A 17,608-nucleotide genomic window follows, 5' to 3' on the forward strand; every position below is an offset into this window, starting at 1 on the left:
CTCCACTGCTGTGCTTCAGGTTCGGTTCACATGCTGCGTCTATGTTGCGATGAAGTCACATTTTTGTCAGATTTTTCCAAATAACCATTAGGCTATGTTCACACATGGTATTTCCGTCAGTCTTTTTTCAAGCAAAATCCAGAAATGGATTGAAAACACAGGAACTGTGCAAATCTTTCCATTATAACCTTGCTCTATCAGTTCCACTCCTGATTTTATCTGAAAAATGACTGATCAAAAGACCGACGGAAATACTATGTGTGAACATAGCCATATTTTGTCTCCTACAGCAAAAAGTGCAAAATAACCATGTCACAAGCGGAATGTGTGAACAAAGCCCTGTAGATAATAAATAACTGAATTATTCATGATTTTATTTATAGAAAAATGTATATTTTCATCATTTTTGCAAAGATGTAATGAATGCAACAGAAGAAACAAAAGGCTTTAAGCCTAACAAATAATCTGCTGCTCAGTGAGCGCTAGAGCTTGAAAACCTTTCCGGCTCCATATAAACACTTCTGGAACACTACAGGTTTCTAAGGACTATTCATACTCTTTCTGAAGAGTTTAATGCTGCTCTCCACATAGACCATTATTAGCTGTAGAAATGGTGAACATGTTGCTTATTTTCTATACAAATTGGAGTAGTTTTTGTCTTCTGTTTGCGAATATATGTTTCTTCAATGTTTCTGCAATGAATATAAATATAGTCTAGCTGATTTTACATACATCTGCTGAAAACACAAAACATCTCATTTCTAAGAAGCTTCATTTTTTAATGTTGTATTCTGATGTCTAGTAAAAAATATATATATCTATATATACAGTGGTACCTCGGTTTAAGAGTAACTTGGATTAAGAGCATTTTGTAAGAAGAGCTCACAGTTTTTCTAAATTGTTCTGCTTCTTGTACTGGGTGGGAGGGCCAGTGGGGAAGGGGCATGGTGGGCATGGTCCGCATAGCGTGGTCTACAGCACTGTACTCTGACCCAGGAAGTCTCCCTCACCTTCCAAATCATAGCAGATCCACTTCAGGCTGGGGCTTAAATCAGGGGACAGGATTGGGGAGGTAATCTCTCCATAGCTGTAACCCCTCTATGTGGCCACATCTGCCCTGCTCATTCCTTTTTGCTCCCTGCAGTCTGTTAGCTTTTGTGTTTCCATTCTCTCCATTCCTGCTATAATGTGCCTGCACTTACACTCAGCTATACACACTGCTGCTATAATGTGCCTGCACTCACACTTAGCTATACACACTGCTGCTATAATTTGCCTGCACTCACACTGAGCTGTACACACTGCTGCTATAATGTGTTTGCACTTACACTCAGCCATTCACACTGCTGTATAGAAAAGTTTCTGTCACTATCCTCCTGCAGAGCTCTGTGATTCTCACTTTCTGATTGGTCCATGCTGAGCACACCACCCTTCCCCATTGCTGTCATGTAACCACACAGACCTCTGACAGCGGCCGTACTTCTCTATTCTAGCCTGTTGTACTACTCTACTGCATTATAGGGATCTGCAGTTCCATCCTTTATCTACAAAGTGCTGCTGCTTTTTTAGGTTTATGCCCTTACTATACATTATACTCCATATGATGATTGCTATACTGTACAGTATTTAAAATATGACATATTCAGCTGTTTATAAATGTTTGTTTCATTAGTTTTACATGTTATTCAGAATAAACAAATTAGTATTTTTGGGGTGTGGAACCAATTGTCTGCATTTCAATTAATTCTTATCGTAAATTTTGCTATAGTTTAAGAATGTTTTGGTTTACAAGCACAGTCCCAGAACAAATTATGCTCGTAATCCAAGAGACCAATGTATACATATACATATAAATCAGCTGCTTTAAAAAGATCTCTATGAAAGATCGAAACGTTGCACATTGATTCAACTATTTGTGGATTCGGAAGCCTGGGTCTGGCTACCTGAGTTCGTGCACCCACCTGAGCCTTGAGCCACACAGTAATAAGCCATGAGACTGGTCTAGACTATCCACATTTGCACTGCAGTAATATGTGCTCATTCTATCACTGGATCAGGATCTACTGTATAATCTCTCATGTTGTCAGGCCTCAGGGTACAAACACACAGGCCGGATCGGCAGCGGAATTCTTACTGCGTATCCCTTGCTTGTACTTTCTATGGGAAGAAATACAGTGGAATTGACACCCCGCTGTGAGTATGTAAGTGACAGCCCTGTTAACCCCCCGGCAGCCCAGAGTATACTGTACCTGCTCCCCTCTCCGGCTGGCTTCAGGGGCTCCAGGCGTCTGGACATCCCACTTAGCCACTGCGGCGGGCAAGCGCACTGATTGGCTGACCAGGATGTCCAGCTGGGAGCCCATGAAGCAAGCCGGAGCGGGGGACAGGTAAAGTTTGCTCTGGGCCGGCGGGGAGTTAACGGGGTAGTCTCCTTACATTCTCGCCGCAGGATATCAATCCCGCTGTGAGTATGTCTTCCCATAGAAACTACAGACAAGGGATCCGCAGTAACAAGAATAGCTGCTATAAAAGAAGCAAACCCAAACCAGGTTACCACATTCTTCTTTTTCTATGTTCACAGTTTACAGAGAGTTCAGAGAATGTCTTGAAGACTGAGAATCTCCAGCACAAAGTCTGTTGCATAATTCCACATTACATCATGATTTGGGTCATTTTAAATACATCTGTAGAAACCAGAAAAAATGTGAAGCTTCTGGTCCCCATGCAATTTTCAGCAGGGTCCCCCACCTACCCTGTCCCCTTTATAATGGTGTTTGTTCTCATGAGACAGATGGGTTTTGGGTCTCTCTAAGGCACGAGGGCCTTCTACCTCTGCACCCCCTATGGCTAGATATTTTATTATCTTATTCTCTATAAGCTGGCCTTCTTGGTTCAGGAGCTTTTCTGATGTCATCCATTGCCTTAGGACCACTGTGAGGTAGAGGAAGAATAGTGAACCTGATATGAAGAATAATTGACGAAAACTGAGTCTGGCACTTTAAAGTACTACACCCCGGCCTAGTGAAGAGCGCAGCAATCCTGATCAACCCGGATACAGCTCATACATTTACATGAGGAAGTATCTCGTATTAAACTGATTGAGTACACTCACTTTTGTAGAACCTTATCTGAGGTAACTGCATAAAAAAAAGAAATTCACTAATGTACAGCCATGGACAGAAACTTTATATGGTACAGGAAGAAGTGACTTTCACTGAATAGATCAGTGGTAGGGATGATCCGAACCTACCGAGGTTCAGGTTCGTATGAACCCGAACGCTCGGCAGCAGATTCCCGCTGTCTGCCCGCTCCGTGGAGCGGGCGGATACAGCGGGAGGAACGCCTGGAAAACTGGGATACAGCCTATGGCTATGGCTGTATCCCAGTTTTCCAGGCGGTCCTCCCGCTGTATCCACCCTCTCCACGGAGCGGGCAGACAGTGGGAATCATTACGAGGGTTCGGACCATCCCTAATCAGTGGTATAGAGACTTATTTGTCAAGCAAGCAATGCAGCAACCCAGGGCAAGAGGGAGGGGTATGGAGGCCCAGTGGGATGATTGGACATAGGGTGGAGCTGTCACAGTCTGGTAATGATAGGATTCACAGTTGCAGAGTTTATCCATTTGACCCCCCACAGTCCCAAAGCTGACACAGTGTAGACACGGTTGCATGAGGAAGATGATGGTAGTTGTCCCCTGGGGCACTCCATGTGTAATGTCTTCTGGCTGGTGTTGGTTGGGGTGTCCATGATGATGACAAGCCAATAGTCAGCCAGAGACAGATAACACAAGTAACACGTAAAAGAAGTGAACACACAGTTCTCTACTGCAGAACACTGAAGAACTTTAAGATGGAAGCTGTATATGTAAGCTTTGCTGAGGCTGGAGCAGGTTTTCCCAAGACAATACAAATCTGCCTCTTTAGCTGTTCCTGTATCAGTAGTCATGCTTCCTCATTTAGGGTACAAACACACACACCGTATACGCAGCAGATACACAGCAAATACGCAGCAGATCTGCAGCAGATTTGATGCTGTGTTCAGTTATTTAGAACTAATCTGCTGCGTATTTGTTGCGTATTTGCTGCGTATCGCAGCAGTAAATACGCTGCATATACAGTGTGTGTTTATACCCTTAGGGTACGTGCACACTGAGGAATCCGGGCTGATCACCTGCTGCAGATTACGCAGCTTGCCCCCTCATTCTTCGGGCAGACACATGCAGATGCGAGCAGGGGCAAGCTGCGGAATCTGCAGTGGACATACCCTAACAGATAGAAAATAGTCTCTATGCAGTGTGGTTCCCAGTGCAGGGTGCACAAAACTGAGTACTGCAGTTCCCAGCTGTGGCTTATTTTGGCGTATTTTTTAAATTATTTATGGCCGTTGTTGCAATTTGCAATTGAAAATTAACAGGATCCTGACCGGGTTTTATAGACATAGCTTCGGCCGGCATCCCCAGCGGCCGCACAGAACTGACAGTACACACAATGGGTAGTGCTTCACTCTCCATTGTGTGCTATGGTGAATTGGGATGCGGGCGCACACGGATGCACAAATGAAGTTAATCCGGCTAGTACTGCAGTACCGGCCAGGATGAACTTCACTGACACCAGCCGTTCTGTGACATGGCCGGGTCACAGAACGGCCGGTGTCATACGCTGTGTGAACCGGCATAATACTGCACAAAAATACAAAGACACATAAAATTCCAATGTTAAACTACACAAATTCACACTGCCCCAGAAGGAATAAAGCTTGTATTAGCCAAACCAGAGGCTGTAATTCTCAATAGAGAGGAGCGCAACTCAAGCATTCAGCATTTGAATACCGGTAGTTGACGAAGTTGAATGCAAAACATGGATACAGCCATAGGCCATACACTGTATCAATTTTTTTTCAGGACTCCCTAGGGCTGCATCCAACTTCTTCAGCCATCAATATTCAAATGCCGAACATTTAGATTTAAAAATGCTCGAGTTGCACTCATCTCTAGTTTTCAATAAACTTAGATGAAGGGAAGACACTGATCCTGGATTCTTGCAGGAGCCTTCTGGCCCAGTGGGGAAGGAAAAAATTTGTAGGGACTTGTTATAGTCCTCATCCCTAGGCACTAGGATATCTCAGGCTATTTATAAAATAAAAAATCTGTCTATGGATGGGTATGTGCTGTTTACCGAATATGAGATTGTTTTCTATTTTCCAAGCAGCAATCGGATACGTTGTGTGTGTTTGTACCCTTAGGGTAATCTCACACGGACAATAAACACACAGTATTTCACTGCATCAATTTCTGTTTTCAAAACAGCAAAAGTATCACTGAAAAGTGCTGAAAAGAAGTGAATAGAGATGAGCGAACCGGGTTCGGGTTCCACTAGAACCCATTTAATGTATGTACCATAAAACTGTTTAGTTATAGCCAATGTGGATGTCTGGAATATACATGAGCTCAAAAGCTAACATGGTGGCTTAAACACTGAGGCCAGGGCATACCTATAGGGGATCTCATATCATCATCAAAAAAAAAAAAAAAAAAGTATCATCCCTCTGTAGACAGCTGTTTCAGAGGGTTCCATCTGAATAGGGTACTAACTTTTTACACAACACTACATGGGAAAAATCTATGCAAATCCCCTTTCCACCAGAAAATAATCTCATGCTACCCTGTTTCTCCAAAAATAAGTATGTATTTTTTATGCAGGTTTTATGAGCAGGCTTGATATATAAGCCCTACTTCAAAAATAAGCCCTGGTTAAAGGGAAACTGTCAACTCCTGGGCCCTACCTAATGGTCCTTTTACACGGGACGATTGATCGTTCGTTTTTGCACGATAACGGTCAAATTCGAACGATAATCGTACGTGTAAACGCAGCGAACGATCAAACGACGAGCAAAAAATCGTTCATTTTGATCTTTCAACATGTTCTCAAATCATCGTTGCTCGTTCGCAAAAAATTCGCAGATCATTCTGTGTAAACATTCTTTCAGCGATTTCACCTATGTGTAAGATAGGCTTAAACGATCGCAAAACGATCGCATAGCGAATTTTCCGTACGATGCATCGTTCCGTCTAAACGCTGATCGTTATAAAAAAAACATTGTTCCTTCAAAATCGTTAATGGCGCGATCGGGCGAATTATCGCACCGTGTAAAAGTACCATTAGGTGCTGAGAGGGTGCTGTAGCTGGCAGCCCCCTAGTGAACATGGTGCCTTTTGGTAAATTGTCTGCAGTGGATTATGTATAATTGTACTGTAATGAAGTGTTAAAGAGTTTTTTTGTGCCACACTTCACCACTCCATCCTCCCCCTCTTCTTTAGGCTATTTTATATGCGGGGATGCAGGGGGGGCTATTCTATATGGGGGAATGCACAGCAGGGGGGCTATTCTATTTGGGGGGATGTATAGATGAGGATGTTGCTGGAGCAAGAATCCTAAAATGTCTGTCTGGCAGATCCCGTGGAGAGGAGTCATGGCCAGAGAAGCCTTCATGATGGCCGGAGCCAGATAGAGAAGAAAAGGAAAAGTGGACGTCTCTTCATGCAGACAAGACGCCTACTGTGAGTGACAGGATGTAAATGCACTATAATCACTTATAAGGTCTGCAGAACCTTTATACAGCTGGGATCTACCTCCGTATCAGGGGTGTCAAACTCGGCCCTCCAGGTGTTGCAAAACTACAATTCCCATCATGCTTTAGCTGTCCAGTCATGATGGGATCTGTAGTTTTGTAACAGCTGGAGGGACGGAGTTTGACAACTGTATTCTATTGTCAATGTTCTGGGAGAATATTGGTCTTCATTTAGTGTCTGTTATTTGGTGCCAGTATAGTGGTATTATTCAGTCACCGTATGCTGAGAGTAGTGGGCATGGTGTGATGGTATAGTGGTATTATCCAGTCACCGTATGCTGAGGGTAGTGGGCATGGTGTGATGGTATAGTGGTATTATCCAGTCACCGTATTCTGAGGGTAGTGGGCATGGTGTGATGGTATAGTGGTATTATCCAGTAACTGTATGGTGAGAGTAATGGGCATGGTGTGATGGTATTACTCGTATTATTGGTAATATTAGTGTTTTATATAGTGGATTGTATTCAGTCACAGTGTGGCGGTATTATTCATTATGTGGTGGTAATGGCTCATGGTGTGGTGATATTATTTGTTTCTTATATACTGGTAGTATTGGAATATTGGAAGGTTTGCTTAGTAACAGTATGGGAGTAACGTGTACAGTATGGTGATAATATTTGCTTTCTGGTGTTATTAACTATGACAGTTTTATCATGCACAGGAAATTCTTACCTATGTGACCATTATATATCCTTCAATTTGTCCTGGGGCCCTACTTATACCTGAGATAGATAGATAGATAGATAGATAGATAGATAGATAGATAGATAGATAGATACTGTAGATAGATAGATAGATAGATAGATAGATAGATAGATAGATAGATAGATAGATAGATAGATAATTTCCTACTGGATATCTATCTATCTATCTAGCAGCTCATTATGTAGCTTTAAATTACACAACCAGCAGACACATTTTAATAATGAAAACCTTACTACTTATACCGCCATTATATGGAGTGCAGACATAGCCAGGATAAAAGGGATTCAAAAAATATAGTAACTTTTGTCCAAAAACAGCACCACCCTGTCCTCAGACTGTGTATGGTTATTACAACTTGGCTCCATTCACTTCAATGGAACTGAGCTGCAATACCTTACACAAACTGAAGAAGAGTGTGGCACTGTTTCTGGAAGAAGGTGGCCATGTTTTTCTCCTTTAAAGGGAATCTGGGAGGTCCATACCAGGTCTAGGGCTGTAGATCTCAGCAGACAGGTGTGAGGGAGATATCATTGACAGGACCTTTAGTCCAGTGTAAACTTCTATAATTGTCCTTTTCATTACCAACTTAAGTTTCACAACAGCAGCTGCAGCGCCACCCTATACAGTACGTCCATCAGTCAGGGCAGGAAGGGACGGGGGCAGAAGGTGCTGCTGTGGCTCCACCTCTCTGACACTTCAGCTGGTAATGAAAAGAATGATTATAAAGGTTTACACTGGACTAAAGGTCCGATCCCTGACCTGTACGCTGGGATCTACAGCTGTGTTACCTTGTATAGACCCCACAGGTTCCCTTTAAGGGCACGTTCATACCTAACCCAATGCGGATTTGATGCTTCTGATTTAATCAGTTGAAATGAATGCATAAATATGCCGCATCAAATCCACAGCAGATTATGTTATAGCATTATTTTTAGGTGCTGATGGTGGGGTTCACATGTTTAAGGGAGTAGTGGGGACACAGCTAAATGAAGCAGAATTTACTACAGCACGTATTTTACACGGCTATCCATGATATGGTATGTGGGCTGCTGGGGTTTGATTGGCAGGGCTGATTTTAAAGGGGTTGTCCAGCGCTACAAAAACATGGCCACTTCTCCCCCTACTGATGTCTCCAGTTTGGGTGGGGTTTTAAAACTCAGTTCCATTGAAGTACATGGAGCTAAATTGCAAACCACACCTGAGCTGGAGACAAGAGAGGGGGGAAAGTAGCCATGTTTTTGATGCATTTAATAACCCCTTCAAGCTCCATTTACTTCAATGGAACTAAGGAGCAAAACCCCTCCCAAGCTGAAAACAAGAGTGGGGCTGTCTCTGGAAGAAAGTAGTCATGTTTTTGTAGCGCTGGATAACTCCTTTAAAGTGACTGTACTACCAGGCCCAGGCTGAAGCACTGGAGGCGGGCCGACCCACCCTTAGTGGGAGGAAACCCTAGCCCCTCTATGATAGGGTTCCATTGATTCTAATGCAGTCTTGTCATGGAGGGGCTGGGGTTTCCTCCCACTAAGGGTGGGTCAGCCGCCTCCAGTGCTTCAGCCTGGGCCTGGTGGTACAGTCATTTTAAAGGTAATCTGTCATTAGGTTTATGCTATTTATGCACCTGCGTGTAGGGAAGTGAATTGCACCTCCGTAAGTAACAAAGAGCGTGTAATCCCTTGGTTATACCAACCGCAGCTAATACTGTGCATCACTATTCATCTATCTGTGTAAGGCTCCGTTCACAGGGAGCAAAACTGACGGAATGCACATGCCCATTCTTCAGCGCTCAGAGACATCCCATAGACTGTCATTATGTCAGGGAGGCTGCCAGCCAGTTTTGCTCCGCGTGAATGGAGCCTAAGGGTGCTTTCACACGTACAGGATCTTCAGCAGATTTGATGGCGCAGATTTAATGCAAAGTAACTCTGGGCCATCAAATCTGCTGTGCATCTGCTGCAGATTCAAATCTGCGCCATCAAATCTGCTGTGGATCTGCTGCAGATCCTGTACGTGTGAAGGTGCGTTCACACCTACAGGATCCGCAGCAGATCTGCAGCAGATTTGATGCTGTGTTCAGTTATTTGAATGAAATCTGCTGTGGATCCGCAGCAGAAAATACGCTGCGGATCCGGTAAGTGTGAACGTACCCTAATGGTGCGTTCACACCTACAGGATCTGCAGCTGATTTTCTGCAGCAGATTTCATTTAAACAACTGAATGGTCCCCGGCTGCTTTTTGGTGTCCGACGTGGGCCCGAGACGATACTTCTCTGGTCCGCTCAGCCAGTCAGTGACAGAGGCGGGATCTGAGCAGACTTGAAACGGATCCCGCCTCCATCACTGACTGGCTGAGCGGACCTGAAACGTCATGTCTCGGGCCCACGTTAGACACCAGGAAGCTGCCGGGAACTGGAGCGCCGCAATGCGGGACCTGCCGCACGGGAGGTGAGTGGATGTCGTTTCCCTCAGCCACCTCCTCCCCGGTGTCAGGAAAAAAAATGCCCCCCTGCCAGACTACCCCTTTAATCTAATATATACTGGCGAATAGTCAGGTATTTGTCGACCCCTAGTGGCCAATCAGTATTGGTGCAGGGCAAGCACATAACACAGTGGAGAAATGTGTACAGTGCGACCTCGGGATATGGACTAATCAAATATATCATCATACCCTGACTCCGGCATATTGTAATCTTAGTGTGTGTCCTTATAATATTACCCATCACAATAAAGGTAATTTAATTTATCAATCCTTTCTGACACTTGGGAAATATAAGGCATCAATCAGATCATGAGATAGACCTTCCAGGCCCATATTTGGTGCTTCCATAATAAACCCGTGGCTCTCCAGCTGTACGGAGGCTACGACTCCCAGCATTCCCTGACAGCCAAGTACTAGTAGACTTGCCGGACAGCCAGGTAGGAGGCCCTGCTATAGAACCTCCGAGCCTGCAGGCTGCGGTGACGGGCTCGGTAAAGGCGCGGCTATAATCGCGCATATGACAGTTAGCCAATCAGCAGGAGGTGGGCGGGGCTAGCGCGATGTCGCCGGTCACAGTCACTTCCGTACACAAACACAATGGCGGCGGTCAGAGCGGCGCTGCTGCTGGCCGGTTGTACGTGTGCTGCGGCTGCTCTGCTGCTTGGCGCGGGACCCACTTGTATTCTGTGTGCGGTAACGCTGGCGGTCGCGGTGGTGTACACTACCGGCTTGTTTTCCCCCGGCAGTCCTTCCCATGTGTGCGTGCTGGTTCTGGGGGACCTGGGCCGCAGCCCGCGGATGACGTATCACGCTCTCTCGCTGGTTAGAAATGGGTTTAGTGTGACCCTCGCCGGCTTCCGTGGTAAGAAAGCTGAACTAGACGTGTAGGCTCTGAGCCGGGTATACAGCGGGGTAACTAGGGGACGGCCATTCCTTTATTATTGTCTCCCAGCGTGTAATGTACAAGGGGTATAGGGTTACTGACAGGGCAGAATTGTGGGGGCTACAGCTCGGTGACCCCGGCTCCCATTGTGTCACATGCATTCTCTCCATTATAAGTGAACCCAGACCCCTTTCCGTAAACATCTGTCAGAGTAGCTCTGGCGCCCCCTGGTGCAGCGATCTGGTTTTAGAAAGTTCCATACCTACTGTCTGTCTATGGTCCCTATTCCACCGGACGATTATCGTTTGCATAATCGTTAATGATTAACAATCAGAAACGACCGCTATTGCGAAAGACCTGAAAATGTTCACTCATTTCCATGGAACGATAATCGTTACTTATGATGGTAATTGTGATCGTTTTTCTTCGCTATTGCGTTCGTATCTATTGCGAACGACCGAACGGCGTCTTATTCAATGCGAACGATTTGCAAACGAGCAACGATAAAAATAGGTCCAGGTCTTATAAAGCGATCAACGATTTCTCGTTCTGTCGTTAATCGTTAACTGCATTTCAACCGAACGATTATCGTTTAGATTCGAACGATTTAACGATAATCTGAACGATAATCGTCCGGTGGAATAGGGCCTTATGGGTATGTTCTTGTGGTGGAACTTCCTGCAGATCAGCAGGGATTACACTGCAGTGTTCCATTGCCTACAATAGGAGTGTGTAGACATTTGGTGCACACCTTCCGTTTTACTGCATGTTTTTGCTGGGATTTTAGATGTGGATTAGTGCTGTGCAATACAGCTAATACGGATTTCTGCTCAGTCTGCGGGTGAGCCCTCTTGCATGAGGCTATCTATGTCCAATACAGAGGTAGAAGCCTCCGGATTAGACTGAACATTGCACTAGACTATACACTTTATTTCTAATGTATATAATTATCCAGTTTTTAAGCAGCCTATGGAATGTTCTGGTTGTCTGGCTACTAAAATACCATAGTGGCTCCTTGAGTATCCTACATGGTGGTAACTCTTACAGTATGGCCCTTATCTGTCTGTGTCTGCTTGTGGCAAAACATCTAGTTACTGTTTTGTATGGATCTGTATTTTTCTGACTCTTCTGCTACAGGGAAGAATCTTCTCATGCCCTAGAAGCTGCATAGAGTACTCTGCAAAGCATATATGGAGTTTAGTAAAACGCTAATCATTTGTATTGTACTGTTTTTTTTATACTACAAGAGAAATATAAGTGTAATGGATCTTTATACAGTCAAATATATAGAGAATAATAAAGTCTGTCACTACATGTCAAAAGTTATTGATCACTTTGGGTCTCATTCCATCACTGTTTTTCAATGTAAGTCTGTGAAAAAATATTGACCAAACGAGTGGCTGAGTGAATCATAATCTCTCAATGGCTATATCTTCTGATCAGAGCGGGTCTCAGCAGTGAGGCCCCATTCACACGTCCGTGTCAGTTTTTACTGTCAGGAAATCCTGATCAGGAGACCTCAAATGTCATGAGGAAAGTATCAGGATTTCCTGACAGTAATCCGTTTTTACCATCAGGAAACTATCAGGAAAAACCTTCAGGATTTCCTGATGAGATAATATGGTCTAGTATGCCAACATAAATCACAGGTACCCACACAGCCCCTAGTGTACCTGGATGGCCACAGGCTGCAGAACTACAACTCCCATCATGGCCTGTCAGTAAGGCATGATGGGAGTTGTACTTCTGCAACCCGGATGGCCGCATGCTGCAGAACTACAACTCCCATCATGGCCTGCCAGCAGAGCCATGATGGGAGTTGTACTTCTGCAACCTGGATGGCCACAGGCTGCAGAACTACAACTCCCATCATGGCCTGTCAGCAAGGCATGATGGGAGTTGTACTTCTGCAACCTGGATGGGCACAGACTGCAGAACTACAACTCCCATCATGGCCTGCCAGAGAGCCATGATGGGAGTTGTACTTCTGCAACCTGGATGGCCGCAGGCTGCAGAACTACAACTCCCATCATGGCCTGTCAGCAAGGCATGATGGGAGTTGTACTTCTGCAACCTGGATGGCCGCAGGCTGCAGAACTACAACTCCCATCATGGCCTGCCAGCAGAGCCATGATGGGAGTTGTACTTCTGCAACCTGGATGGCCACAGACTGCAGAACTACAACTCCCATCATGGCCTGTCAGCAAGGCATGATGGGAGTTGTACTTCTGCAACCTGGATGGGCACAGGCTGCAGAACTACAACTCCCATCATGTTTAACTCACCTGTCGGCGGCGGCGGCAGCTCGTGGTGAGTTTCGGGTGGTGGTGGGGGTGCGGGTGATCAGGCGGCTGCTGTCCGGGACGAGTTTGGGGCGGGCTGCTGTCCGGTCCGGGGGGGGTTGGTGATCGGGCGACTGCTAGCAGAACGATCGGGCGGCTGCTTTGCGTCCCCGGGGGGGGGGGGGGGGAGGGGGGTTGGGTGAGAGAGTGGTGTTTGCTGACCGGGCGGCTGCTTTGCGGTCCGGGGGGGGGGGGCGCATCGGGCGGCTGCTTTCTCGTTCGGGTGGCGGGGGACCGTAGTTGCGGGGACCAGCGGGCTCTCGCCTATCCGGAATCTCGTGATTCCGGCACTCCCATACTTCTATGGGGGTGTCCGGGCCGGAATTCCGGATATAAATAGGACATGTCCTATTTTTTCCGGATCTATTTTCCGGAACGGACACCCTTCCGGAAAAATCCGGAAGGGTGTCCGTGACTAATTAAAGTGTATGGGCCTGGAAATCCGTCCGGATTTTCTGATAGGAAATCCGGATGGTTTTTCTGGACGTGTGAAGGGGGCCTGAGAGCTGCAGTGATCAATAACTTGTTAGTCCCAAATGGACATCCCCCTGTGGCTTTAAAGTGACTGTACCACTAGGCCCAGGCTGAAGCACTGGAGGCTAGTGGAGGGGGGAGGGGGTCGGGGGGTGACAGGTTCCCTTTAAGGTACATCAGTTAGGAAGATGTTAATAGTTCAGGAAAACAAAACTTGCCATGATTCTTATGTTGAATTGCAAAGGTGGTATCATCTCTGTGAAATACTCTTGCATGGTATTGTGTACTCATTATCATTACAGTAATGTTAGACATAATTGTGTTGTGCTTGCTGGAAAGTAACAAGTTTGTTATTTCTATCTTCTTTATATTAAAAGAAACTGATCCTCACAGAGATGTCTTGAACAATCCGAAAATACAAATCCACCCACTGTCGGACTTCAAGGTGATAAAAGGTAACTGGAAATAGTTTTCTGTTGCTTTTTGACCATCAAAATTATTATTCTCAATAGTAACCCTTAAAGCATTACTGTCATTTAGTTATAATGGAGCTCTTCTCCTGCAATAAGTAGGATCAGCCAGCCAGCCTGGGATTGAAGAGCAATACCCACTATGACTAGCATTCAGAGGGGATCTTGGCACTGAAACCCTGAACGATGCTTGTGTGACATGTCAAAAGTTCATTTAAATGACAGCAGTGCTTTAAAGTGACCCTGTATCCACCAACCCACCCCACCAAACTGCTAGTACCATCTGTTTGATGAGAGTAAATCCTTCCCGGTCGTGTCTTTTTAAATGCGCCTGGCGCTGTGTCATACTGGCATAGCCTAGAGTGTCTGTGTCCCAGGTCTGCGACACCTCTCCTTCCTTCCTTCTCCTCCTCATTATTAGTATTGCCCCCGGGCTGGAATTCTCCTAATTATCACTTGTCTAAACCTGTATCGCTATGGCACATCTGCACTGTTTAGACAAGCAATGAATAGAAATCCTGCCTGGGGGTGTTCCTAATGATAAGGAGGGTGGAGAGGCATTGCAGACCTGGGGCACAGACACTCTAGGCCACACCAGTTTGACTCACCTGCTACAGATTAAAAGATAATTTTTTGTTCTAACCAAGGGACCAGGCGCATTTTAAAAGAATTACTGGTAAGGATTTACTCTCCTCAAACAGATGGTACTAGCGGTTTGGTGGATACAAAGTCACTTTATAGGAGTACGCTGATGTATTTACAATTCATAGTGCAGGCATTAGGGCTGTAAAAAGACCACCTGTCCCATACACAACTTGCCTGATGCAGCACTGGTGCTTCGCTCCACCCCTTACCCTGATGACACACACTACATGTTATACTCAACATTTCATACCCACTGCAACCTCGATGACTGGCCACAGTCAGCCGAGCAGGGAGGCAGCAGGGTAAGAAAAAAATATTCAGTAAAATGTAATGTTAAATGTCAGTATTTTTACCCAAAGACTTGGTAATTTTTCATCATGTCAAATCTCTGATCTGGAGTATTAAAAAATCATTATTCAAATTTTGTTAATTCAGTTGGACCAAGAGTACTTCGCTATGTGCTAAAGGTTGCTGTGCAGGCTGTTCAGCTCTTTTGGGAACTGTTAAAGATTGATCCTCCATCATTTATTCTCCTTCAGGTAAGAACTGATCAGTACAGCTTTGAGTGACTGCTACTAAACTCCCCTCGTCCTCCAGTTAGGGTTACACTACGCAATCCGCGTGGATAAGTTCCGGGGATTCCGTCGCTCGTAGCCACCTGTGGCGGCGCGCATCCCCTGCCTTAGACACCATTCTATGGCCGGACCAATTCCCCAGTTCACCGAAAGGATTGACGTGTCAATTCTTTTGGCGGACGGCTGAATTGGCAGAACACTGCAATTGAACTGACACAGCCATGAAGATCAGCACGTTTGAAGTGCCTTTACACAACACTAGAAATCTAGCAGCTGAGCTGCACAAATCATCCTTGAATTGTTCATGCAGCCCTGAAAAATAAATAAACATATATTTTTATGTTTGTCTTTACTGTCAGTTTCCAGATCACAAGCAGTGCATACAGTTGCGTCATGGATGTCTGTCACCGACACACCGACATAAATCTATGTCATGGGTCTCTAAGGTGCTATGAATATAACATTAGAGAATCTGTGTAAACCTGCATATTTTTGTGTTCAGACTGACCTATAGACTAATGGTGTCATGTCGCTTTTACCGTATAATGTATTACGTAGACACAGGAACCCCCGAAAAGTTACCATATTGCATTCATTTTCCCAATTTGACCAACTTATATTTTCATAAATAATATTTTGGGGTTCTATCATACATGTTATGGTAGAATGAAAGACCATTACAAAGTACAACTATTCCTGAAACAAACAAGCCCTTACATTGCCCTGTAGATAGAAAACTGAAAGTGCTGGAGCTCTTAGAAGAGGAGGAGGAAACAATAAAAACGCAAAAATGAAATTGTTGTGGTCCACTGCAACAATTTGGGCTTGGTCCTCAAAGGGTGAACAGACGATCAGCCGAGGATTGGGTGTTTTCCTGGTCCTTAGCTGATTGTTTTCACTTTTACATGGACCGATTATCAGCCAAAGAAGGTTTTTAGCAACACTCCTGGACGATAATCAGCTCATGTAAAAAGGCCTTAAAGGGGTTATCCAGCGCTACAAAAACATCGCCACTTTTCTCCCTTCTCTTGTCTCCACTTCAGGTGCGGTTTGCAATTAAGCTCCATTTACTTCAATGGAACTGAGTTTCAAAACCCCACCCAAACTGGAGACAACATTAGGGGGAAAGTGGCCAAGTTTCCTAAGAATTGAAAAGTTTTAGTATTTCTCCCTCACTGTGATCAGTCAATCACTGGGAGACACCTTTTACAAGAAGTGTCTTTAGAAACCAGCAACTCTGTTACAGAGCAAGCTTCGAGAGTTCACTGTATAACTCCCATTAAGGATTTTGTTCCTGTCTCTTTTAAGGTAGAATCCTCCAGGCTTACCAGCTATAGCAGTAACATGGTTCTTTTGTCTTCTGAGAAGATGTCAACTGATAATAGACTGGCATAACTATGGGTACTCTATTATGAGTCTCACAAATGGACCAGGACATCCAATTGTACGAGTTGCTAAATGGTTTGTATATTGGTAACATTTTAAATTAAAGAAGGGTTTTTCTCTTGTGCTCTGTTATTAAAAATGTAAATCAACAGTAGATGTGATATAAAGCAAGTTTGCAACATACATTCATTATTTATTTTATCATGCTATAAAACAAAGCTGTAGCTACCAGAAACCCAGGTCCAGTCTCCTAAAGGCAGGTTTTTAGACTTGTGCTGGTTGTAAATTGCAAACTTGCTTCATTTCACATCTACTGTTGATTGACTGTTGACTATTATCTGGGGTTAGGAAGTTGGAAAAAGCTTTCATATACATAGACAGAATTTAGTAAGTGGTGCAGATAAAGCACAATTTTTTGGTATTAGCTGAACACACTGCTCTATAACAATTGCAGGTCCATAGTCCTAGCAGCAGCAAAAGCGCAAAACATATTGTGCTGTTTGGCTAATAGGAGCAGTAACACAGTGGACTATGTTATTTAAGAGCAGAGTGATGCAACTTTCCCTGTTTTTTAGGATGCTGTTATCAACCAGAGGTGCTGAGAGGCAGTGGTAGCACCCACCTCATGAATATCCCACTATCATAACTATAAGCCCACAGTTTTCTTTTTTGGTGCCATTTTGACTTAATGGGCTACAGAACTGTGGCCCTAATATAATGCCTTTATTAAAAGCAGCATGTAAAGCTTGACAGATCCAACTGACAGCTGTGTTTACGTGTGTTAGGAGTCTTTTAACATTATTGAGATACTTGGCATTGGTCCATCAGGGGTAAGTTTTTTTTTTTTTTGATGACAAGAAATGTTGGTGTATATTCATGGCAGTTGATTCGTCCAGTATTAGTTTTTCTTCCGTATACATTTGTGGTATATTATGTGAATATGATGTTACAACCAGGGCCCTATTAGATATGGGTGGTCGGGGGAAAAGTTGTCGGTCACTATTTGGCAGCTTGTTTCTGAGCT

At 44.6% G+C, this 17,608-nt stretch overlaps 1 protein-coding gene across 2 annotated transcripts in view; it reads left to right on the top strand.

Annotated features, from left to right (window-relative positions):
- The first annotated feature begins 10,367 nt into the window (after positions 1 to 10,367).
- The window catches only part of ALG1 (ALG1 chitobiosyldiphosphodolichol beta-mannosyltransferase), a 29,873-nt gene continuing 22,632 nt past the window's right edge, over positions 10,368 to 17,608 (top strand). The window contains exons 1-4 of one of the 2 annotated variants that reach the window (XM_069983657.1): positions 10,368 to 10,671; positions 13,886 to 13,963; positions 15,059 to 15,162; positions 16,511 to 16,659. In XM_069983657.1, the coding sequence (XP_069839758.1) occupies positions 10,407 to 10,671; positions 13,886 to 13,963; positions 15,059 to 15,162; positions 16,511 to 16,659 (596 nt within the window). In that variant the 5' untranslated portion in view covers positions 10,368 to 10,406. Of the gene's footprint in view, positions 10,672 to 13,885; positions 13,964 to 15,058; positions 15,163 to 16,506; positions 16,660 to 17,608 lie in introns of those variants that run through there. The other variant, XM_069983658.1, reaches the window with a different exon arrangement.

Source organism: Dendropsophus ebraccatus, chromosome 9 (assembly GCF_027789765.1).
Source record: "Dendropsophus ebraccatus isolate aDenEbr1 chromosome 9, aDenEbr1.pat, whole genome shotgun sequence".
Taxonomy (NCBI): domain Eukaryota; kingdom Metazoa; phylum Chordata; class Amphibia; order Anura; family Hylidae; genus Dendropsophus; species Dendropsophus ebraccatus.